General features: G+C 39.1%; 1 protein-coding gene across 4 annotated transcripts; it reads right to left on the minus strand.

Annotated features, from left to right (window-relative positions):
• Positions 1-1,977: 1,977 nt before the first annotated feature.
• LOC127414553 (E3 ubiquitin-protein ligase TRIM36-like) lies at positions 1,978-26,950 on the minus strand. Of its 4 annotated transcripts, none has more exons than XM_051652659.1 (11): positions 26,812-26,950; positions 25,283-25,523; positions 21,435-21,497; positions 17,122-17,465; positions 16,679-16,825; positions 16,224-16,319; positions 14,722-14,975; positions 14,212-14,333; positions 6,461-6,760; positions 4,477-4,774; positions 1,978-3,827 (listed from the first exon to the last, which is right to left on the minus strand). In XM_051652659.1, the coding sequence occupies exons 1-11, from the start codon at positions 26,872-26,874 to the stop codon at positions 3,476-3,478; spliced, it is 2,280 nt and encodes a 759-aa protein (XP_051508619.1). In that variant the 5' UTR covers positions 26,875-26,950; the 3' UTR covers positions 1,978-3,475. The 4 variants fall into 4 exon arrangements, with proteins under 4 accessions (XP_051508619.1, XP_051508620.1, XP_051508621.1 ...); XM_051652660.1 differs by lacking the exon at positions 26,812-26,950 and adding an exon at positions 26,142-26,241; XM_051652661.1 differs by lacking the exon at positions 21,435-21,497.
• Positions 26,951-26,978: the final 28 nt, after the last annotated feature.

Raw genomic sequence — 26,978 nt, forward strand, 5'->3', positions numbered from 1 at the left:
CCCAGTTTCCTCGGACGGTCAAGTGAATGTTCAGTGAGTCGGGTCCACTCAGCTGCAACATGAGAACCACAAAATAACTTACTCAGTCATTGACTTTATGAAGGACAATACTTGCTGTGGGCATGTAAATATTTTGCAGCCATCCTTAGCATCTATTCTCAATTTGGCCGGGAACATCAGTGCAAAAGTGACCTTCCGTTGATGTAAGAGTTTCTTGCATTCCTTGAATCGATCACGCTTCTCTCGTCGAATTCGCAAAGTCTGGGAACAAGAAAATGTTGTGGTTCTTCCAAGAAAGCCTTCCTTTACTCCTCATCTCATGTAACACGAGATCTTTATTGGATGATCGCAGAAATTTGGCCGGAATTGATCGGGGCCTGTCTCCCTCCACGGATCTCCACGCTGGAACTCTGTGAACTTGTTCGATTTCCAGCTTATGGCCTGTTATGTCGAGCAGACTTGGAAGGAGCCTGTCTAGGAATTTCACCATATCTCTGTCTTCCTCATGCTCAGGAATTCCAACAATTCAGATGTTGTTTCACTGGTTATGATCCTCCAAGTCTTCCAACTTTTCCCAGAGATGCTCCAAATCTACCTTGGTCACTAGCGGGTTAGCAGCTAACTCCCTCTCCATTGACTCCAGAAATCTGTTTCTCGACATCGCCACTCTTGTAACCACCTCAGTGAATTTCCTGTCCATGGCAGTGATCGATCAACATATTACAGCAAGATCCTCCAAGTCAGCAACGAACTTCGTCAGCACTGTCGACACGTTCATCAATTGATGCCGAATTTCCTTCACTTCCAAATTGACTCCTGGGCTTGCGGCCTGCTGCTGAGGGGCGTCACTTGAGCACGTAAGTGTCTTTTAATATCTCCAGAGCCCGAGGATTCTGAATTCTTTGACATATTGCCTTCCTAGAACAGTTAAAAATCAGGGTGTATCAAAATTATGACAAATAGTTTTAAAACTAGCAATGCGCATAGAGCTCGCCGTTCACATGTCCAAACCTCGCATGGCGCCCAAGGACTTCAACCAGAATCTTTTACTCATTAAAAGTTTCACATAAAAAAGTACTTTAGGCAAATCTGATTTTAATGCTGTTGAATCTCTTTAATTGCTCACTGTTACATCATCAGACTGCTGGATTGAACGCTTCTTAGGAAGAACTTTAAACACGATATATGCTTCAGTAAATGCCACAAGTGTGATTTCACCTTTATGTTTTAAAATCATGTTTAGTGCTGAATTTCCAGTGAAGAACTACACTACCCACAATCCTAAAGCAAGAGCCACCAGACAGAGAAGTTGCTGTTACCAAGGAAACGGGAATACCAGGATGAAACGAGGCTGGAACAAAATAACTGAGATTGGTCTGTCTGATGACCCCTTAAAAGCGAATTGGTTGTTTGAAAAAGCTGCAAAGACATTAAAGGAACAGTTCACCCAAAATAGAAATCCGGTCATTGAGCATTTTATTTCTCTTTTTCTGTGAAACACAAAAATAGTTTAGTGAAATATCTGATAATAAGAGAAGATGATCACCAAAAAAGAATCATTTATTACTATTGTCCAGATGATGAAATATATAAATTAATCTGACAGCTTTGTGTGAGAAACAGACCTCAATTTAAGTCACTATTTGCTGCAAATAACTGAAATCTGAAGTACTACAACAGTGAATGATATCATTCTTGAAGATTTTACAGCCGCTGATCAATACTATTTATAGAAAAGAGCAGCTGATTACAGAATGTTCAGTTTTAGATCATCGATTATAAAAATTAAACTAATAATAAAGTGCTGCTCTATCATGAGACATGAAGACTTTTTGCTTCACAAATCAACTCATTCAGAAGTGTATTTTCTTTGCAGAAATGATGTCAATGATATTTTTTGTAATAAGTCACTCACAGGTTTTGCTTATTGTGTCATTCAAAACTTTGTTTTGGAGGAAAGGAAACTTCCATGTTAGATTCAGCTAAAATTACATTCCTTTATTTTATACAGAAGGCCAAACAGTACATTAAAACTCAAAGCAGATAGATACAGGTGACAGACAGCTGATTATTTCCATTAAAGCATCACACTCACAGCGACACCTGTCTTCTACATCATATTGCACCTGCTGACATGCTTTAAAGTGCTTGACAACTCAAGTGGTTTATTTATCAGTACGTGATCAAGAACTTTTAGTTCAGTAATATACATTACAACCCGCAAAAATCCACTGAAGAACCGCTTTAACATTTACAAGAAACAAGACATTTAGTGACATGAAACACTCATAACACACTTACCCTTACAACATCAAAAACGTCCTCTAATAATGACCATGTGACAATAAAAGTGAAAATAAACCTGTAATCAGACAAAATAATGGAGAAATGGTGACACTTCTAATGCTCATTTACACACACACTTTCTGTTGTATATTTAGAGACATCACTAATACGATACATGAACACATAAAATGATCACAAACATGTCAAACCTAATCGACTAAAACATCATGAGAAACTAAAATAAAAATTCTACAAGAAACAGTGTGACCATTTTCCTTTTCCTCTTATGCGGTTACATCTCTTAATATTTTATTAGTCAAAATTATTTGTATCGGCTTTTGAAGAAATAAACAACAAAATAACACTAATATCCCTAAAATGCTAAAATCAAACATCTGAAACTTGCCGAATCAGAAGATCCCAATCGATGCCACCTCCTCTAACGCAGAGAAATCAACACGACTAACGCAGCACAATTACAAATGAAAGTTTCAGAGACTGAAATAAGAGGTAGGAAACTTCAAACCCACCGAATCACCAAAAAACCCTTTTAATCTAGTCTTCAATCAAGCAACAAGCCTGCGATTATTCAATAAGGCCATATGAATTATTCCAGTTACTTCAGTAACACATTTGCCGTGTTAATAATGGTGCATATGTATATTTAAGGTGTTACGGTGCGCCTCGTAGAAATCATATTTTGGTTGCGATTGAGCAGCACTTCACAGGCTACATTTCAACTAACAAGAAATGTTTTTAATGTGGAGGAAATGAATAATGTGCAGTTCTTATTACGAAACTCTAGAGCACACAATCATTTACAGAAATGTCCCGGGACAGACGGTCTTCGTATTTGATTGTTTTCTTTTTAAACATCTCTTTGTACTGCAGGTGCTAAAGCTATTAAATATTACATATTAGTGCACAAATGATTGTGTTCAGTAGTGAATTCTTGTATACAGTGTTTACATCATTTAATATGTGTAAATTATGACAGAATATCATCAACAGTATTAGTGCACATTGACATTACGGTGTAACCCTGATGTTCAGCTGATGTCATTAAAGGCACTAAAGATCGAACACTTGCCTCTTTAACCAGATTCAGACAGAACGTCACGGGCCGATCCGACTAATAATCTGCCGTTATTCAGGGACAAGAGAGAAACAAACAGAACAACAATCTCTCTCACATGTATGACAGTCGTTTGGCCGTGATGAATTCTTCCAGGTGAACCGCCCCGCCGCCCAACAGTGCAAATGCCGGGAACATGGTACCGGAACACTCCACCTGCCTCTCGTACAGGCAGCGCATGGTGTCGCCATCATAGAAAAACACTCGACCGGCGTCATAGTCCAGACACACTCCGATTCTCTGCGGCATGGGCAGGATACGGTTGCCGTGGTCACCTGAGGCTGCAGTGATGGAAGCTTTCGGGATGAAGAGTCGACCCATACCGACAGTGACGAGTGTGAAGGGCTGTGACGTCTCAAAACAAGCGTCTTCACTCCCGCTGTCATGACCGCTGTCATGATCATACCTGCAGAAAAAAAATAAAATACATGACACTGTAGTGACGGACAGAATTAATGTGAAATTAAAATCATGTAATACTTACACTGTTTCTCAAGAGCAACTCTTGTGTGTGTCACGAGTGCATGTTATGTGTGTGTTGTGAGTGTATGTTGTGTGTGCGTGTGTGTTGTGAGTATGTGTGTTGTTAGTGTATGTTGTGTGTGTGTGTGTTGTGAGTATCACAAGTGCATGTTATGTGTGTGTTGTTAGTGTATGTTGTGAGTGCATGTGTGTTGCGAGTGTGTGTGTCATAAGTGCATGTTATGTGTGTGTTGTTAGTGTATGTTGTGTGTTGTTAGTGTATGTTGTGTGTGTGTGTTGTGAGTATCACGAGTGCATGTTATGTGTGTGTTGTTAGTGTATGTTGTGTGTTGTTAGTGTATGTTGTGTGTGTGTGTTGTGAGTATCACAAGTGCATGTTATGTGTGTGTTGTTAGTGTATGTTGTGAGTGCATGTGTGTTGCGAGTGTGTGTGTCATAAGTGCATGTTATGTGTGTGTTGTTAGTGTATGTTGTGTGTTGTTAGTGTATGTTGTGTGTGTGTGTTGTGTTTGTGAGTATCACGAGTGCATGTTATGTGTGTGTGTTGTTCGTGTATGTTGTGTGTGTGTTACCTGGGGCTGCTTGTATCTCGTGGATTATGAAACCACTCAGTCAGTTTGGAGTCCGAGGCCACGCCCACTTTAACCATATATGAACTTGGCTCCACACGGAATGCCCAGTAATGGCGGCCATACGAGATGCCCGTGTCACCGATGATGTAATCAAGACAAATGTAACTCCCCGTCTGGACGCGTTCAGCAGACAACAGGAAACTCATTCCCGCGACGCTCTCCACAGAATCCCGCCGTTTGCTGAGCTGCAGTCGCTCGGCGCTGAATCCACACTTCTCATTAAACAGGAAGTTGAACACTGACGAACAGACAAATGATTCCATCACAATCAGCTGCTTCTGAATTCATTCAGTGTTTCATATAAGAGATATCAACTATTTCAACAGATTTGTAACAGTTTCCTTGTTCTTTTAAGTTGACAGACCCGTATTCATTTTCAGATCAAACGCAAGCGTCAGTTTAAGAGATTAACCCTACATTACCCACAATTCCACCTCATTCATATTCACTTCATCTTGCACAGTTAATCTAGTCAACGAAATTACTGATGAAAATGTGTTTGTTAATGAAGGGTTTTATGATTTCGTCAACGATACCGAAGACGAGACAAAAAATGCATCATGATGATGATAAAGCGGTTTTAATTAAGAACTGTTGAAAAAACTGCAAGATATTAACAACAATTAACTGTTTTTAATCGATTTTAAAGAATGAAAATGTGAGAGTTAATACTTCACTATATTCATATATGCTATATTATTTCAGATTACTCATGTTGTGTAATCTTACATATTAAACTTTCATCTTTAATATGTTTGATTCATTTGAATGTTTTTATTATTTGGTCGTGTTTGGTATTTTACAGTTTCATACATGTTTTTGTCATTTTGCAAATGATCTTCACCTAAAACATTTATATTGAAAAAATATTTTTTGGTCAAAAAAAATTATATGCGAGAAAAACGTATTAAAATGAACGAACATGACATGATAAAATATGGAATTAAAGAGGACATTTGTCAAAAGATAACTTGTGAATAAAATATAAAAAAATGAAATTAAATACTGTACATGATTCACAGAAAAGTTTTCTGTAAAAAGTGGCGAAACTCAAATGTACAGTGGCCGTACATTACTCATTACTATTATAGTTTAGCTAACTATATTAACAATTAACAATAATTTACTCTAGGTGAGATTTACCCAGGATGTGGAATTATACAGATTCCATTTTCATAAATAATAATAATAATAATAATAATAAAACAATGTTGGTCATTCACACCACTGGCAGCCTGCTACAACCTTTGTAATGTAAAAAGCTTTATAAAATAATTGAATACTGTATCCATATAATTGAATATACTTGGAAAATCTGTCCACTGGCAGCAACAGGAACCTTTATTTATTTATTTATTTATTAAACAAACAGTGTTTAAGTTAGAACATGCAAATTCAACGAACGCTTGGACGTCACCAACATTTTAGCACAGTTTGTGGACTTTTAGACGGTCCCTTACGCACTAGATGAACCATGAGACCAAAGATGAACATCAGTCCTAAAACTAACTCACTGTTTTACTGAGAGACAAAACACTCCAAATAATTTAGTTTTTCAGTCAGTGACATTTTGGCATGAATTTTGATATAATCAGTGAACCAATCCTGAAGAAACATCTCATTCACACAGCCGATCAGATGAGAAGATGTGGTACCTGCCCTTTCCATTTCCACTGAATTGCTGTTGTGTTTTCTGATTTGCTCTCTTTTTTTTGGGATTTGCCGTTGTGCTTTATGATTTGTTGTTTTGTTTTGCACTTCACGGCCACCGTACATTTGAGGAAGAATGAATATACTACAAGACACTGTATGAACTCACCACCTACTGATGGACAAACCAACAATAAATCAATGATGACTCTGGTGATCATGTGACCTCACCGAGTGCTGATAATCGAACATATGGCGGTCGGCGAGCGTTTACCTGCTGCTGGAGGGGTGTTGAGGGTCACCTCAGGACTGCAGGGACTGAACATGTTGTTTCGGCAGCTTTTCACTCTGAACGCGTAACACGAGTCGCTGTCGAGATCAGACACCACCGTACTGCAGCCGTACACACGCTCCGTCGACTGCCAGTGTGACTCCTCGTCATCCTCCCCACCAAACTTCCTGAACTCCACCATATGATGATCAGTGGGCAGAGAGTCTTCAGACAGACACCAGTGGATCAAACCTTCGTTATAAATGCGACAGCGTGACAGGTCGATCACAGGAGGGTCGGGAACTGATGAAAAAAAAAAAAGAAAAATTTATTTTATTTCTATGAAGATAATAAAATGTTCACTAACATCTAGACTGATTTTCCAATACTCAAAACACATTTGTCAGTAGTGTTTAGGGTTAAAGGTTAAATTGTGACGCTGCTATAGATTTATTCAGACTGATTTGAATCAACTGGTATATTATTATTCTGCAGCTCTCAATCTGTCTGATCACATAAAATCCACACACACACAGAACTCCAAAGATGAAATACAAATGTTTTTCAGAAGCGCTGCAGATTCAGATCTGTTGCAGCATCGCAGGAAAAACTGCAGCAGATTATTTTCATTTGTTTCAGTTATCAAACGTGGACTCACTTTAGAAGTTCTTCTAGAATCACCAGATGAAACATCTGCTGTGAATCATTTGAAATCGTTCATTGTCTAAACGTCCCATAAATCTGCTGTTCGTTCACAGAGTCTCTTTTATTGTTTCTCTTAGAATGACTTTTAAACCTGTCAAACACAGTGAGAAACACATGACCTCATGGATGAGGATGAAGCCGGGCTCATCACCGTGGCAACAGGGCCCGTCACGGCCAGCTAGTCTGCCAGGATCCCGGGCACAGCGCCTGGAACACGGCACTGTGAATAACAAGCTATTGATCTGAACGAGGACACGGAGCAACAGAAAATATGGCAGAAGAAAAAGAATCTGTTGTACTGAAACATTTAAAGTTCAGCAGAATTAAAGCCGATTATGATAATAATGATGGAAATGGAGGAAATGGAGTTTCTCTTCAATTCAGCCAAATCCATTAGAGATGAAGATTCAGTTATCAGAAGCATTAGTATCGATCAATAACCTTCCCAGCAGTATTCATCCATTCTGTTTACAGTGCAGTTTTGTTCATCATGAAAACTTAGAGACATTAAACATCTACATGTACATCAAGAGGAAAGTCTGAATCTCTAAGTTAAAAGTATCCAGGTGGATCGTTCTCATCAGATATGTGCAACACTGATCTGTTCAAGATAATACCACACTGACTAACTGCACACACACACACACACACACACACACACACACACACACACACACACACACACACACACACACACACACACACACACACACACACACACACACACACACACACACACACACACACACACACACACACACACACACACACACACACACACACACACACACACACACACACACACACACACACACACACACACACACAGATTAGGGATGCTCCGATTGATCGGCCACCGATAGGGATCGGCCCATATTCACATCCTATGACTCGATCAGTAATTTAGCCGATCGCATAAACCCATCGCTCATGTTGCAAAAGATGCACAGCTCCTTTAACGGTGGTTTCACATATCCTCCATGAGCAGCATGTTTTTGTTTCGCCACCCATGTTAACAGATTACACCCTTCACGTTGCAAGCGTGAGTCACGAGGTGACGTGTCCCAAATGCGGCAGTGAGCGGATAGTTTCGGCGTTCAGCCTATTTTTGCCACACGGTTCACGCTGAGCTCAGCAGCTCTGGGTTCAGTACAACACTAAAATAATCAGGAGATTATAGAAGACACAAAAGCAAATAATCAATATTTAAACCAAACCTACTATACTACAATGTACAATGCAGTATATGTCTGCATAAAAATAAACTAGCAAAATAACTCAAATGGAATTAATAAATAACACTGGACTTTTGACCGTGTTGTGTATATATACAGAGACAGTTTAGAAGAGACAGACCACTGGTTTTAAAATGAATGGAAGAAATTAGAAAGCCCGTCTTACAGGTAAAAGAGCCAATCAACTTTTAGATAAAGACCTCGCCTGTCAAACAACTCAAGAACACACATGTGCATTAGCTGATCCAGCCTGAAAAAAAGCATTTTTTGGCATAATCTGAGATATAGTACAATTTATGATACTATTGTTGTCAGATTTTACTGCCGATTTGAAATAGGTTCTTTGATCGTAATCTTGACCGACCATTTTGGAAATGTCAGTGTTTCCACATTCAAGTAGATAAGAGCTGCACTTTAATGCCACTTGTTTACAAAGATAAAAGCTGCCCAGCCTGCCCAAGAGCGTTCCAAAGATGACCGCAGTGTGGACTAACTTGCCTTGAAAAGGAGTTTGATATATTAACCAATCACGACCAAGTACGCTGATAAACAAGTGAACATGACTGCCTGCCATTGCCGTAGGAACCTAGAAAAGACAAAACCTGTGTGAAAGGCCAAATGCAATGTGTTGCTCATGCCTCGCTCATGGAGTATGTATGAATCCTTTTTGATTCATTACTAGTATTACCTAATAAACAAGCAAAAAAATAAAATTTCTAGAGCAAATCTTTTTCCTAAAACTTAATGTCCACATATGTGGACTGCGAGATGTGCTTCACGGAAACCCGGCTGAGCGAATCCATTCCGGACAGTGCGTTACATCTGCCGGGCTTCCAGCTGTTCAGAGCGGATCGCACCACGGAGATAACGGGGAAAACGAGAGGCAGTGGAACATGCTTTTACGTCAACGAATGTTGGTGTGCAGATTTAACAAAATGTTAAAAAGGATGTGCTGTCCTAATTTAGAGGCACTCTTCATAAACTATAAGCCTTTCTGCTTGCCGTGGGAGTTTTCCTCATGTATTCATGTCTATATTCCTCCACACAAGTGTGTGAGTGCAGCGCTGCAACAGCTGGCTGATCAGATCACAGACACAGAGCAAAAACACCTGGACTCAGTTATTATTATTCTTGGAGATTTTAACAAAGCAAATCTCACACGTGAACTGCCCAAATACAAACAGCACATTACATGCCCCACCAGAGACAGAAATATACTGGATCATTGTTACACAACATTAAAGGATGCATATCGCTCTGTTCCTAGAGCAGCTTTGGGACTCTCTGATCACTGTCTGGTTCATCTTCTTCCAACCTACAGACAGAAATTAAAATAAACCAAGCCAGTAGTAAGGACTGTAAAGAGATGGACCAATGAAGCAGAACTGGAACTACAAGCCTGCTTTGATTGCACTGATTGGAGTGTTTTTGAGGCTGCAGACACCAATCTGGATGAGCTCACAGATACTGTTACATCATATATCAGTTTCTGTGAGGATATGTGCATTCTTACTAGGACTTAAAGTTCAACAACAACAAACCGTGGTTTACAGGAAAACTCAGACAGCTTCATCAGGTCAAAGAGAATGCTTACAGAAGTGGGGATAAAATCTTGTACAATCAGGCCAAATACAGACTGACAAAGGAGATTAAAGCAGCTAAAAGAATCTATTCTGAAAAGCTGAAAAAAATGTTTTCAGCTAATGATCCTGCATCAGTGTGGAGCGGCCTGAAAGACCTTACCAACTACAAGACACCATCCCCCAACACTGTAGGGAATCAACAACTGGCTAATGACCTAAATATGTTTCACTGTGGATTTAAAAAGACCTGTCTCACACCCCACACCCACTCTGACCTTCACTTCACACAAACACCAACACCTCCTGCAACCCCCCTCCTGCTACTCAACCTGCACTTAAGATCTGTGAAGATGACGTGAGCCGTGGCTTTCAAAAACAAAGGATAAGGAAAGCACAGGGCCCAGATGGCGTTTCACCTGCATGTCTTAGATCCTGTGCTAACCAGCTGGCCCCCATCTTCACACAGATCTTCAATAGATCACTGGAGCAGTGTGAAGTCCCATGCTGCTTCAAACACTCAATCATTATTCCTGTCCCAAAGAAACCAAAAATCACAGGACTTAATGACTACAGACCTGTCGCCCTGACATCTGTGGTCATGAAATCATTTGAGAGACTGATGTTGATCCACCTGAAGAACATCACTGGACCCTTTCTAGATCCCCTTCAATTTGCATATTGAGCAAACATGTCTGTGGATGATGCAGTCAACATGGGATTGCATCATATCCTGCAACATCTAGACAGACCAGGGACATATGCAAGGATCCTTTTTGTGGAATTCAGTTCGGCTTTCAACACCATCATCCCAGCTATACTCCAGAATAAATTACACCAACTCTCTGTTCCCATGTCTATCTGTCAGTGGATTACCAGCTTTCTGATGGACAGGCAGCAGCTTGTGAGACAAGGGAAACTCACTTCCAGCACCTGTACAATCAGCACTGGTGCCCCCCAGGGATGTGTGCTCTCCCCACTACTCTTCTCCTCTACACCAATGACTGCATCACCAAGAACCCCTCTGTCAAGCTCCTGAAGTTTGCAGATGACACCACTGTCATCGGCCTCATCCGAGATGAAGATGAGTCTGCATACAGAAGGGAGGTTGAACAGCTGGCTGTCTGGTGTAGTCAAAACTACCTTGAGCTGAACACGCTCAAAACGGTGGAGATGATTGTGGACTTTAGGAGGAACATCCTAACACTGACCCCCCTCACCATTCTAAACAGCACTGTGGCAGCAGTGGAGTCATTCATGTTCCTGGGCACTACCATCTCACAGGACCTGAAGTGGGAGACACACATTGACTCCATTGTGTAAAAGGCCCAGCAGAGGTTGTACTTCCTTCGCCAGCTGAGGAAGTTCAACCTGCCACAGGCGCTGCTGATACAGTTCTACTCAGCAGTCATTGAGTCTGTCCTCTGCACTTCAATAACTGTCTGGTTTGGTTCAGCTACAAAATCAGATATCAGAAGACTACAAAGAACAGTTCGGACTGCTGAGAGGATTATTGGTTGCCCCCTGCCCCCCCCTTCAAGAACTATACACTTCCAGAGTGAGGAAAAAGGCTGGAAAAATCACTCTGGACCCCACTCACCCTGCCCACTACCTTTTTGAACTGTTGCCTTCTGGCCGACGCTTCAGAGCTCTGAGCACCAGTTTTTTCCCTCAGACTATCCATCTCATGAACAGTTAAAACTGCCCAGAAATACTTTCCTTTGGTCAATACAACCATGTGTAATATTCAGTCCATCCATTCCTACTTATATCCATATTTCATTTATATTATTTAACACAATCTCCCTCTTCTTCAAGACATCACCTGCACATAACTGTATATAAAATATTCTAACAACATTATTGCACTATTGTATATTTCTCTTTTTATCAGTTATATCTTTATTTTTGTCACTATATGTATATATGTTTAAATGTATATGTTGTCTGTATGTATATACATTGCATTCTCTTGCACTGGAAGCTTCTGTCACAATGACAAATTCCTTGTGTGTGTGTGTGTAAGCATACTTGGCAATAAAGCTCATTCTGATTCTGAGACTACGTTGTGAAATTTTAAATAACACCAAGCTATAGAAATCAGATTTTTTTCCATCGAATAGTTTATGATGTTTCCAGGAGTGTTGATTATTCATGTTTTTGAGATGTTACAGACATTACATCATAAATTAGCATAATTAATTCTGATTCAAAGTAATGACCAGCATCATCCAATCACTGTCAATCATGTTAAAATAAAATGATACATTATAAATTCTGAATCTATGTACTGATTATCATTGTCACATGTCTGTCAAACATGTTGAGTGATCCAAACATCATCTGCAGCCTGAAACTGAACTTTTGATCAGATTTTAGGAGTGAATGCACTTAACTGCATAGAGAGCTATAGGATGCTCCCTTGCTCCCTATTTAGTGAATGACTTAACCTCCAGTGTGCTGTCTGTCTGCACTGGTCTCAGAACAGTTTGAAATGCACCTTATTTTCATCCTAACTCCATATAAAGCCTCTGAAAGACACATTTATCAGTTTTTGATGAACTCATTTATTCTCAATGTGATAATACACAGTAAATATATGAATGTATTTATTAATGTTAATGAATAGAATCATATTGTACAGTGATAACAACATAAAATAACATTTTATATTAAAATGAAGTGAAATGACCCACAGATGTGCTCATGTTGAGAGTTATTCAAAATAAAATGTTTTTTAAACTTTTGTGTGAATAATGTCCCAAAATCCACGTATGTGGACATCATGTTTATCAGGACGCTGATGAGCGAAAAATTAACAGATTTTTTAAAGCAGCATATCAAATGAAACTAGAGACTCTACTCTTTACAACCAAACAGACTTAAATAAAAAAAAAAAAACTTAATTTCTTAACAGAGGCACTTTTGTTGGCGCTTCAAGGAAATCAACGTCATGTTGTTGTGTCACGTGACTCGGTGCGGCAGAAGTTTAACCCTTAAATGACAGTCTAGAGTCTTGTGAACAGTATTCAGTCGGTTTTTATTCATTTAAATTATGTGATGCTGTGAAGGATCTCAGTTCGTCTGGGACAGCAGGAAGCGGGAGCCAGATCCACATTCAACAAACTTTAATTACATCACAACATCAAACTGAAAACACAGCAACATAAAACATTGACGCACACGCACTCGGCTTCATGTGCGTGTCTCTCTCTCTCTCTCTCTCTCTCTCTCTCTCTCACTGATTAGGCAACTCAGTGCCGGCATCCACACGGCCCAGCCACGCCCTCCTCCACGTCACAGTTGCATATAGTGAAACCAAAATACAACGTCCACGCATGTGAACACGGTGTCACACGAGTTTAAAGTTCAAGCAGCAACAAGTGAAAAATGAACTAATACAATCGTCCAACTAAATGGAAAGGCAGGGAAGGGATTTATAAATATAATTATACAATATTAAGATACATTATTTTATGGTATTAAATATAATGCAAAAATAAAATAGAAATAAAATAAGGAATAATAATTATATGAAACGATGAATCAGTAACCAATAATGTCACATTAAGTCTAATTGCACCTATGGGTAATCAGTTTGTCTTCAGTTTGACACTAAGCTTTATTTTTTATAGGGCTATCCATCTTAATATAGAGAATATTTTGTTAGCTTATAATTGTTTTAATGTCTTTAAAGTTTTTTTAATAAGCCTATTAAACTGGGCAAAGTGATATTACTGGAGGAACATTATGACAAAATGATGTCTCTAAACACACTGCAGTGATCCGATATGAATGATCAATATTCAGTAGACAGAAATGTTTAAAGGCAGTCCAGGAATGACAGAGATCTTGATAAAAGGTGAAATGATCCGAATCGGAGCATCCCTAGTGTTGATCAGCATTATAATTCAAAGACATCACAATTTTTATGCAGTTCTAGTTGTTAGTGTAAATTTTGCACCATTAAATTGAATTTCAAAAATAGTTGATTGATTTGGCATATTTCCATTTATCTCCATTATACAGTTTGAACAAATTCTCATTTTTCAAAATCCTGAATATGTTTTAATGTCTGTTTTAAAAACTGGTTTTACACACTGACATTTGAAGGAGTTACACAACAGCAGGACACTCCGTATGAGATGGAGTCTGTAAGTGGATTATTCTAGTAAAGATCTTGTAATCGCTGCAGCGGCTCACGAGAACAGAGAGTGAAAGTGTTCATTCTTACCGCCATTGAAGCTCAGCTCCTTCAGTAAAAACTCTTCCTTCGACGTGTCCAACACAAAGTCATCAAACGACGTGTTTGCCGCCAGCTGAAACGTCTTCAATGACTCAGTGGCTTTCTGAATCCTGCGAACAATGAATCACACCGAGTTCATCTGAAGCCCATCAATCAAGATAAACATACTCAGTGATTTCTGTATAATACATGATATTATAGCAGGTAATGGAGGGTTTCTGTGGGAAAGTGAACGTCAAAAGCTGCTTTGAGGACTAATAGAGATCAATTATCAGGATTAGACTGGCACGCCACATGAACGTACAGTGAACTTTGTGGTTTAAATCAAGAAACTCAATCCAGTGCACAAAAGCTTGTTGATTACAGACACGTGGCCGAACCGTTTCCACTGACCGTCACTAATCAGCTTCAGCAAGAACAGGAAAAGCAGTTTTATCAGATCAACAAAACAAACACAGCAAGAGTCCTGATAGTGAAAGATGACTGAAGGACTCAAACCTGACGTGCAGCAGTTTGGCCGTCTGAACGAAGCAGGACTGATCGGTTTCCTTCAGGACTTCCTGTGCGTATCCCACTAAACCGCTGTTCTCCAGCATGCCCTGATACTCCTCCACCTGTGCTCGCAGTCGCTCCACTCGCAGATTCCTCGACTGCTCGATGGATCTCAACATCTCGCTCCTTCTCTCTTGAAGAGTCTCAAAGAGTCGTTCAAAGTGTTCGTTTACGTGTTTCTCGGCGAGCTGCCCATTGTCCTGCATTCAGAAGAGCTCATGTAATACTTGCATGATATAATAAAAATATATTTACACACACACACACACACACACACACACCTGTGGTTAGTTGAGTAAAGCCAAAAGCAACATCCCACACCAAATATTAATGAATATTTGCCTTAACTCCTCCTAGAGCTCATGAATGTGGCTGAACACTAGGGCTGTGTCGATAATCAAATATCGTATATCGCGACACTTTCATGATACTTGATCCGTGTATCGATATTTATTTAAACTATTTCTGTATTCATATCACGTAAACAAAGTTGGCACACTGTTACTTCCAAATCAATTTAATGAGCTCACCAAGAGACAAAAACATGATGTTTCGAGCAACATGCTCTTCATCAACATCAGTTTATAACTGAAATATACTCAAATGAATTGGAATCGATTCTTAATTGAAATAAATGTTGATATTGTGACGTATTGCAAAAAATAGAATCGTGACATGTATGAAGCAATAGGTATCGTGAGGTGCCAGGCGATACACAGCACTACTGAGTGCTCATAAACATAAATCACACCTCTTAATTAATGCTATAATGAATCACATTAGATCAGATAAACATGCTACAGCAGGACAGTAAAAGAACTTTCCAATCAGTGTTCAACAGAGCAGGTTTTTTGGAAATTTGGTAGATTGTCCTTAACCAAACATAAACTGTGCCACCTGTGCCACCATTGGCAGGGTTAGGGGTAAACAGTGGCACATGAGCAACAGCGAGAGAGAGCAGTATATATTTCATATATATGAAGTCCCTCACATCTTCATGCCAATCTACATCTTGATGAAACCCTTCTTCATAATCATATAGTGTGTTTTATTTAGTTATGAGCCGAATAGGAAGCTAAACACTATAAAATGAAACTGTGCTAGTCAACAAACAGGTTCAGTGAGTGCAAACCACTCACACATCAAGCCGCTGATACAGCTGCAGAGATTAATTCAGGCAGCTCTTCACTTCTGGTGAAATCACACAAATGAACGTGCTTTGCATTAGTTGACAGCCTACATGTTCTTGTTTTTTATGCTTTCCGAAACACTTGATGTAAACAAGAAGATACCACTATTAATGTTTATGTTTGAGATTTTTGACCCAGCATACACACTCCAACTACAATGATGGGGACTCATCAGAACAATGATTAAATTCATGTGAAAAAGCTGCTGGCTCCTGATCTAGAAGGAAAATGTCTGCAGTAGATTCACAAGCTTTGTACCTCCATTTGATGGATCAACACGTCCAGTTCTGAAATCTGAGTCCGCACTCGGTCCTCTTTGCTGATTAAGTAATGGATACTCTTCGACAGCTTCTCCTGTTGACAGCACAAGCGAGTCCATTAGTATACAGTGGTGAAATCGACCTCCTGTATGATTTCCGGGCAGTCTGAGACACTCAATACAGCTTCTGTAAGTGGCTATAGAGCTTATACATCATAAGAGAAATGAATGCAACTAGACGAGTCACAGCTCATTATTGCGCTCATGTAATATTTGTGACTTAGCGGAAGAGAATCATCCGTTCTCTATTGACCTCTGAAAGATTTACGCTTCATGTGTCAAATCTATTCATGAGAAACATGATAGCACTTGTTTTCAGGTCAGGTAGATGCATGAATACTTTACAAGCTTTAACACACACAAACAGAAACTCTGGTGTTTTATTCTCATGTACCTTCAGGATCTTGTAGGCGCTGCTCATCGATGTGACTTTGTGATTAGCGTGAGAACCACCGAGCTTGCACAGATGACACACGGGCCGTCGACACACCTCACAGTACATGTTGACTTTCTCCATCTCGTGTTCAGGACACATTAACACCTGCACATCAAGAGTCACATGACAGAGCGTGTTAAGTTTAATTTTGCGATTGTCCTGCAGGTTTCTGCATAAGTTTGTCTCATTATGAATTTCTGAGAGCTCTACAATTACTCCAAAGCACTCTTAAATCTACGACCATTTTAAATTTCTATTTAAGTTACGATGGCTTTGGGAAACAGGCAACAAAACTAAGATGAATCGTAAGAGATTCTACGAGCTGATAAGGCTTACAATGCTTTTGTTAAACGAGGCTCAGGTCTTTTCCAGTAGGATGGGTTGTGTCGATATGTTCGTACCTTTGGTCTGAAGTTGGTTGTGGGTCCCACATACTCGTGCTGGGCTTTAGGCGTTCCCCACGGGTGGTGCATCTTATAGCACTCGTTGCAGTAACTGGCCTTACAGTCCATGCAGCTCTTGGTGGCCTCCTGAACAGGCGGTTTGCACATGTTGCACATGATAGCGACGGCCGCACGCGCCGCCTGACGATAGCGTTCCACGATACTCTCCAACGTGAAGTTGCGGAAGAGCATGCTGATCCCTCGCTCGCCGAGATCGATGTCGTGCTGGCAGCCCGGACAAGGGAATGTGGTGACGCGAGGTGTGACAGAAGAACGCCTCCATCCCGGAGAAGAAATGGACCCTGATTCAGCAATGCAGCAGATGTGAAAGCAGTCACACACAAAGGTGGATGGATGAACACACACACACACACACACACACACACACACACACGAAGCACTAGTGATAAAAACAGGTGACACATGAGTGGAATTTCACAGAAATAAAGTTAAAACAGCACAACAGCGACAGTGATCTGGACAAGAGAAACTTCAAACAAAACACCAGAAAAGATGAGAATTAAAAGCTGAAGTGTGTAATTTCTGTGCCACTAGCGCTACCAAACAGAATTTTTATCTGAATACACCCCCCGTCTTCTGTTGATCAAACAAACAATTACCGCCCCCAACACACACCACTGATTCACCACATTCATAAAATAAAGTGTCTATCTGTCTGAAAAACCTCCTCACCTGCTAGAGGCAAGAAGTGCAGAAGAGGTGGATGTTATATTGTTTTTTTTTTCTCCCCAATTTGGAATGCCCAATTCCCAATGTGCTCTAAGTCCTCGTGGTGGCGTAGTGACTCAATCCGGGTGGCGGAGGATGAATCTCAGTTGCCTCCACGTCTGAGACAGTCAATCCGTGCATCTTATCACGTGGCTTGTTGAGCGCGTTACCGTGGAGACGTAGCGCGTGTGGAGGCTTCACACTATTCTCTGCGGCATCCACGCACAACTCACCACACGCCCTACCGAAAGCGAGAACCACATTATAGCGACCACGAGGAGGTTACCCCATGTGACTCTACCCTCCCTAGCAACCAGGCCAATTTGGTTGCTTAGGAGACCTGACTGGAGTCACTCAGCACACCCTGGATTCAAACTCATGTCTTTCCTTGCTGAGCTACCCAGGCCCCTGGGTGTTATATATTTAGTAATTTTATCAGGTCTGAGAAATCACAAAATATAAAAATGTAGTCAAATGCTTAAATTAACTTAATACAACCAGTTAATTATTATTATTATTATTATTATTATTATTATATCTGGATTTGTTAAATAACCCTAAAGTTCAATAGAACTATTAATAATACAATAATACTTATACAGAACATTATAAAATGGATAGTTCTGGTCCTGAATGCTGATGGGTTAAAATAGTGTTTTATTCATGATAAAATCACATGGTGGGTCCCAAACCGCACACTTCTGCACTATTCTACACCATTTTGTAGTGCAAGTAGAGCGAGTAGTACGTTTACACTGAAAACGCAGCAAAAAGTGTAGTTTAAGTACCCGGATGATGCACTTTTTCAGCCGTCAAAATGGAGTGTGAAATGTTGCACACTTCATGCATTCAGCGCACGCAGTATGTAGCGGAAGGGGCGGAGTTACCTGGCTGCGCTGCTGGTCTGACAAAACAGTTGTAAATAATGAAGAATTAGCAGCATGACCAGGGCAGCCCTTATAAATGTGAGTTGAAAGCTTTTCCATCACCCCAAGCTGTGTGAATATGTACATTGTTTAAGATACAAGTGTTGAACTGTGGTTGGCTAACACGCTAAAGCTAACGGCAACACATCACGTGTTTGAAACGTCACTTCCGTCAGCTGTTAAACTATGAATGATTGTGTGTAGTAAAAATCAGTTTAGTGTTCCATTCAGGACAATAATACACTTTGAAAATTCATACACTACATGACTGAGTGATGTTTGGGACACAGCTACAGTTCTGACCTCTTCATTTGTATCACTCCGCAGCACCCACTGAACACAGTTATTCTTGTTGCCTAGCAACATTCCATTTACTGTAAGGGACTATATTTTCTGGTGGAAGGATCAAATTTAATGATTTTACTTACAAAATATAACATTTTAACAAATATTTGTGTCCTTAATTTGTATTGTGTGGTGACTCCGCTTTGCGTCGTGCCTAACAACGCCCTTTAGCCGTGATTATATTCAAAATATAGCACAGCCTCTCATGCCTTATTGATTAATTAACCATTTTTACTGAATGCATCATATCTCTGGCTAATGTTAATTGTGGAATCTTTATTTTTGACTTTTTTATTCAAATGGCATGAAAGGAGTTGCTAATTTTTTTTATAAACTCGTCATTTCAAGTCTGGAGAAATGCTGTCATGTACTCCTCTGTCGTAGCATTATATTAGTTTTACAGGCTATGTAAATTTAAATGTGCTGTAAGCGATTTCTTCATGGAAATGTGTGTAAAAATGTTCCTACTCCCTGAAAGATATTACTGAAATAAGTGTTGAGATATCTCACTGGTCTCTGTGACAGCTCTAGACTCGGTAAACAGCGAACAAAAATGTGTCCATGGTCTCTAACACTTTCTGCCTGTCAATCATTTTGCACGTTTCAGTGAATTATTGAGGCTTAATGACATTTTCATGGCATGTTGTTCATAACAGTTGCCAGTTGAGGGCGCTATTTTACTACTGTTGTTTTTGGCTCCTGTCAGTCTCAATAAAGCTCATTTGGTATCTTTGGAGTACCGGGTTTTGGGAAAAGAGGGCGTGGCTAATCCAACAGCTCAGCTTGTGGGAATTCTAGAATGGCTAAAATCATGTACAGCACCTTTAATAGCTAAAATATTTGAAAATATTTAAATAAGTAAAAAAGGGAATGTGTTTGAGTCACAATGCACATAATGCAGCGTAGAGATCAGGCAATATGTGATTACTGAAACTAACCCTAACCCATTATTCAAATTGAATTAATTAATTAAATTGAAGTATTTGATATAAAAGGTTGACACAAAGTCAGTGTATAAAGTTAGAACAAAATTGCCCTCAGAATGGAGAAAAAATGCCCCATGGAAATCAAATATTTCCCTGTAATGAAATGTAATCTGACCCCACTCCCCTGCATAAACCTAAAGAATGTACTCTATTAACAGTACATACTCTAAACAGTAAATCAACCTATGAGTGGCGTACTTATAGTAGTCTCTGCATATTAAACTGGGACAGGAGAACGTATTTTAACACTGAAAGTTACACACTTCAACTTTAAATTACTAATTTGACAGGTGTTTTTCCAAACTTCAGATTACATGTTATTTATAATCCAAAGATGAATGAGACTCTAAAATGTAGAAAGCTAAAAAATAAAATAAATAAATAAATAAACACCGGCACAACTACAGCAGTATGAAGTTTGTCCAGGTCAGTGTTGCGACCTCTTGCTACTTCGCAAGCAGGAAACTGACATCACTGCTCATATACAAGAAAACAGATAAAGACAAGAACACACAGTACGATGCAGCAGCGGCACACACATGCAGCACAGATGGAGCGGACGCCGTGTCACATGCAGTCGAGTTACAGCAGATGGAGGTGAACATCTCGCAGGTGAGATCTGAGCAAGCACTCGGCTTCAGATCAGGTAATGAGCGTATGATTAAAATAAAGCGTGTACTTAGACTGTGAGAGAGCGGCGCTGCTCAGGGAGGGGAGGGGCTGCTGGCGCTCGCAGCATGGCATGCTGGGACCTGCAGCCAATCAGCATTCAGGCAGAGACCCCCCGTCCCCGACAAACCCACATCAACTGTCAGGACTCCAGACTCGGTTTGTTATTTGATTAGTGTTGAGAGAAGCGTTTGACACAGAAGGGTAGAGCGGGTTTATTCAATCATCACTTGATCTGTCAATGACTACGGAGCATATTCAACTAACCCTACTACTTCTTTCAGTCCTGTTTATCTACTTCCTGTTGTCTAGCTCACTTTCCCTTTAAAGACAAATATCTGCATCATCAACATGTCTCAATATTTTCTCAGGAGAAAGAAACGACCTTCTCTCAGCGAGCGCTCCCGGATTCCGGTGTCTCCTCCATGGAAACATCTGCTGTTATTTAAACGTTTAATCTCAGTGTTCACGACGGTCTCTAAACGCACTGCAGTGATACGATACGAATGATCGATACGCTCATTAGAGGCATAGAAATGTTTAAAGACAGTCCAGGAAACTATTTTTGAGAGAAGAGATTGTGTAATTACAGGGATTCTATAGAAACAGTACTCACTAGAACTAATTAAATGATTTAACCCACATCTACCTCTCCCTCCAAACGACCTTCTCAGTGAAGCTGCAAGCAACAAAGACAAAAGTGAAACAACACTAACAAGGATTCAAAGTGAACAGAAGTGGAGTGAAACCTGATTCACAACCAATGACTACACAAACATTACACAAACATGACACAGCATCACATGCACTGGTGGCCAAAAGTGTAGAATAATGTACAGATTTTGAAGGAAATTGGTACTTTAATTCACCAAAGTGTCATTCAACTGATCACAAAGTATAGTCAGGACATTACTGATGTAAAAAACAGCATCATCACTGTTTGAAAAAAGTCATTTTTGATCAAATCTAGACAGCAGTCATCACTCCAACACCTTATCCTTGAGTAATCATGCTAAATTGATCATTTGGTACTAGAAAATCACTTGCCATTATATCAAACACAGTTGAAAGATATTTGGTTCATTAAATGAAGCTTAACGTTGTCTTTGTGTTTGTTTTTGAGTTGCCACAGTATGCAATAGACTGGCATGACTTAAGGTCAATATTAGGTCAAAAATGGCCAAAAAGAAACAGCTTTCTCTAGAAACTCGTCAGTCAATCATTGTTTTGAGGAATGAAGGCTATACAATGCTTGAAATTGCCAAAAAACTGAAGATTTCATACAAAGGTGTACACTACAGTCTTCAAAGACAAAGCACAACTGGCTCTAACAAGGACAGAAAGAGATGTGGAAGACCAGATGTACAACTAAACAAGAGGATAAGTACATCAGAGTCTCTAGTTTGAGAAATAGACGCCTCACATGTTCTCAGCTGACAGCTTCATTGAATTCTACCCGCTCAACACCAGTTTCATGTACAACAGTAAAGAGAAGACTCAGGGGTGCAGATCTTATGGGAAGAATTGCAAAGAAAAAGCCACTTTTGAAACAGAAAAACAAAAAGAAAAGGTTAGAGTGGGCAAAGAAACACAGACATTGGACAACAGATAATTGGAAAAGAGTGTTATGGATCTTAACCCCATTGAGCTTTTGTGGGATCAGCTAGACTGTAAGGTGCGTGAGAAGTGCCCGACAAGACAGACACATCTATGGCAAGTGCTACAGGAAGTGTGGGGTGAAATGTCACCTGAGTATCTGGACAAACTGACAGCTAGAATAACAAGGATCTGCAAAGCTGTCATTGCTACACGTGGAGGATTTTTTGATGACAACTCTCTTTTCAAATTGTAATAGTAATTTTTCACATTATTAATATCCTGACTATACATTGTGATCAGTTGAATGCCACTTTGGTGAATTAAAGTACCAATTTCCTTCCATAAGAGCAAAATCTGAACAATATTCCAAACTTTTGGCCGCCAGTGTAGATAAAAATAAAAGTGCAATTTGGAAAAACAGTAAAAAAACTCCATAATCTGTGTTGCTTTTAAATGCAAAATAATGTTAAAATAATATCAACTAATTTGCATAAATAAAAGCTAGTGCTGCAAAAACAGCTGTTACAAGAGTCGCAAAACCTTTCTGAGATAATTTGGTTAAATGTGTTATTTTACAAGCACAGAGTACTACATATAGTGTTTTTCTCCGCACTGCAAAGAAAATGACTTACTACTACAAAGCATGAAATAGTTTTTTTTTTAATTGGGTGTGGATGTCAAACATTTCAGGAAGTAACTCGTCTGAACTGACCTATATATATTTATTGTGACAAGGGCATTCAGACTTACTGAAAACACATTATGCAGCGAACACAATCCAAAATCTAAAGATTGTAATAATATGAAGTCATGACAGGTATTCAAAACACAAAGGTTAGGAATAAAACACTGTCAGCTGGTTAAATTACTTTTATTGGCCATTATAAATCCTTGTAGTTAATAAACAAACAGAACATACTGCACGTCTATGATAAAGTAATAAATCGTTAAAATCCAGATCCAGGAAGGTGCATGATTACAAACACTGACATGAACAGGGCCGGCCCGTCATATAGGCGGCCCCCAGGGGCCCCACAAACACGTGCATAGTAAATGTACAAGTCATAAGATTAAGAAATATTGATGACTTTTATTTTGAAATTCTCTGCAGTCCAATGGTTTCTATAGCGCACACACGTGTGGACCTGATCTTTAAACATACAAATCACAATGACAGAAAACTAAAAACATATTAACAAACATTAAACATAAAATGAGCTCTGAATAAAATCCCAAAAAAGACAAATAACTGAAATTTACATCAAATAAAATAACAGCAGTGCATCTAAAAATCAGCAAGAAGTAAAGATAAGCAGTACACACTAATCTGCATAATTTATTCATAACACAAAGCATTACTGGGAGCTGAAGCGCGTCTTCTTATAACAGTATTATTAGATCGCACATATTGCTGAATAATGTGCACGCCTGATAGAAACACAGGAAATAAGTCAAGAAAAATATTGCTTTGTAGCTATTTGAGTCTTATTTTGTGTAAAGAATCGCAGAAACAGCGCTTGACAAATCATCAGGATGTTTTCTCAAGAATAATCTGCTGGGGAAGGAATTAAAACACTGCCGATATAAAGACGCAAAAAACTATTACAAGTCGATCGATGGTGGATTTTGCCGATACCGATAACTAAGGTGGTGGAAAAGGCCGATAACTGATTAATCGCCGATAGTTAATTAATGTATTTATGATAAAGAATAATAATAATTTCTTTCTTTTTTGTTCAACCGAAATCCTAATAATAAGAAAAGATTTAGTGCATAACGCGGGACTTTCAAGTACTAATAAGCCTGAAACACGTCGTGGACTTTGATTTTAAAATGATGAAATGATTAAAAAAAAACTATCGGCAACTTTCGACACAGATTTGTGTCGATAACGGACAGATCCATAATGCAACTATCGGCACTGATTAATCGGTAAAACTGATAAAACACTACATCTAGAAAATATGAGCAATTAATCTGGAAAAACAGTAAAAACATCCAATCTGCAAACATCTGTGCTCTCTAAGAGCGATGTGTTTATTCTTTATATTTGTTTACTAATATATATTTCGAGGTGTTGCGTTTATAGGCCCTATTTAAAAGATGTAATTTTATTTATATTTAATTTCCCCCAATATTGCTGTAGTTACATGATTTTCACTGATGTTTGAACTTTTATTCAGTGTGCACACATTCTGGCCAACTTTGTTTTCACTGATTTTGTTGCTCTAAATAAATATTTACACATATGCGAGTATATTAAACGCCGTTTCAAGCATTGTCAGCCGTATCCTATACCATTAAAACTATTTGTGTTACTTTAATGGGTAAAACTTACTGTATTTGTTTACATTAGTTATGAACTAACAATGAACAATACTAAATAATCTTAATGTTAATCCATTTTAAATATTAGTTAATACAATATGAATTAACATGAACAATAAACAGTATCTGTATAAATGAACATTAGGCAAGATTAATAAATGCTGGGAAATTATAATTGAGACATTGGTTTATTTGTACTTCTAGAAAAAGGTTGATAGGTGATCAAATGAGGACTCATCACAGCACATAAAACACATATTAATCATGTACATGTTTATCGAACATCATGTTGGGGAAAAAGCCATTGGACACGTTATTCGTCATCTACGGAGCGATACGGTATAGTGAATCTTTTTAGTGGTTTATCATCACTGGATTTATGGATGTTTTAAAGTTCTGAGCTTTTTCACACAAGGGCCCATTTTCATGATTTCATCTATAGGGCCCCACAAACCCACGGGCCGGCGCTGGACATGCATGTTGTCATCTGTTATTTACACAACAGAAGCTGAACGTCATGAGGATGTTTGTGTTTACCTGATCGCATCAGTCGGTCCAGCTTCTCCAGACTGGGAGAGGGAACTCTGGAGCGAGGACTGCCCGGGTTCGAGCTCTCCGATCCGGCGTCTGTGCTGAACGAGTCCTCGTGATTGGGCAGGAGAACATCTTTCACACACTTGTGACAGACGCTGTGTTGACAGGGCAAGATGAGCGGATGAGTGAAGAGCTCTTTACAGATGGGACAGATCAACTCTCGCTCGATGTTCTTCATCGGCACCTGAACAACAACAACAACAACAACAACAACAACAACAACAACAACAGGGTTAGTTCAATTGTCTCTGGGTCTTTCATTTATCTGGTCATTACCACATTTAAATAATTAAGATAGTTCAAATAATAATAATAATAATAATAATAATAATTAATTGTCTCTGTGAATTGCATTTATCATAATCATTTCAGTTTTTAGATAAATAGAGATCATTAAGATTAAAAACAGGGTTTGGTCTAATTATGGAAATACTTATTCAAATATTTCAGTCTTACAACACCAATTCAACAAGAATTGTCCTCGAATTCATGAAGTGTAATGAGTCAAGCACAAATAAAGATGAACTTATAAACAGATTATTTGTATTGATTTATAAAGTGCAGTTTGATTTGGGATCCGACTTCCATTGTTCACATAACTCTATTTCAAGCTTAAATTATTTCACATGTTAACTAATTACTGTTACAAGGATGAACGCTGCGAGGTTTATATTCCTCGCATTTATAAAAACAAATCAAAACTGAAAAACAATCGGTTCAATTTCACAGACTCAACAAACAACAACAAGAGCATTAATTATTCATGAGATCAAAACAATATCGGATCAATTCATGAACTTACTAGTAATGAAGTTCGTCTGGACATCATGAAGAGAATTAACGTCAAACAAATGATCGTAATTCAAAGAAATCAGAGATTCACTGAGTTAAAAATGAATCGAACAACGCGACGCGACTTTAATAATGCGCGAGATGAGCAACACGCCAAATGTGGGCGGAGTCACTGTCCGTCACTATAGTAACACTGCGGCGATACAGCGTATTTAAATAAGAGGGCGTGGTCACTGAAAGAACGTTACATTGTTGCTATTACGTTGCTACATTTCGTAAAAAAATCAATATTTATATCGATGCCAAATCGGCCGCTGCGCGTCGACACTAAATTCATTACAGCTCTCCAGAGAATCGACTCTTTAATTCAATGACACGCGTGTGAATCATATTTAATAAACGGTTCACTGATTAAATGTGATAAATGAGGGAATCAACGTGACGTGAGGAATAAGGTCATTTTTTATCGAGATGTCCAGAACAGGATGAAAGAATATTTCCCTGTGACGCCCCGGGCGCGACACCGACAATACGGAGTGAATCATCATCATTATTAATAATACAGCCGGTTATTCTACACAACATGATTCAGCTTGTCTTTGATCTACATAACCGATCGTCTGAACGGCATCTGTTTAATATCCCCGTCACATATCAATGAAATCTCATTATAATCTCACCTCGCCTCTCTCAATGCGCTCCACGAGACTCGCGAACTCGGACATTTCCTCTGAGTCCGACATCCTTATTCTGATAATTAAAGTGATCTATCGGTATCATCCGCTCGCAGACATTCAGTCCAGAGTTCATGAGTCATTGATCTCTACATGAAACTCGAGGATGATGT

The sequence above is a fragment of the Myxocyprinus asiaticus genome, chromosome 24, assembly GCF_019703515.2.
Source record: "Myxocyprinus asiaticus isolate MX2 ecotype Aquarium Trade chromosome 24, UBuf_Myxa_2, whole genome shotgun sequence".
NCBI classification, from domain to species: domain Eukaryota; kingdom Metazoa; phylum Chordata; class Actinopteri; order Cypriniformes; family Catostomidae; genus Myxocyprinus; species Myxocyprinus asiaticus.

Excerpts from the sequence above, each read along its gene's own strand:
- LOC127414553 (XM_051652659.1), bottom strand. The coding sequence starts at position 26,874 with ATGTCGGACTCAGAGGAAATGTCCGAGTTCGCGAGTCTCGTGGAGCGC. Across the intron at positions 16,320-16,678 it reads GCGCCTACAAGATCCTGAAG|GAGAAGCTGTCGAAGAGTAT; the intron begins GTACATGAGAAT and ends TGCTGTCAACAG. Across the intron at positions 14,976-16,223 it reads TGTTGATCCATCAAATGGAG|GACAATGGGCAGCTCGCCGA; the intron begins GTACAAAGCTTG and ends TTCTGAATGCAG.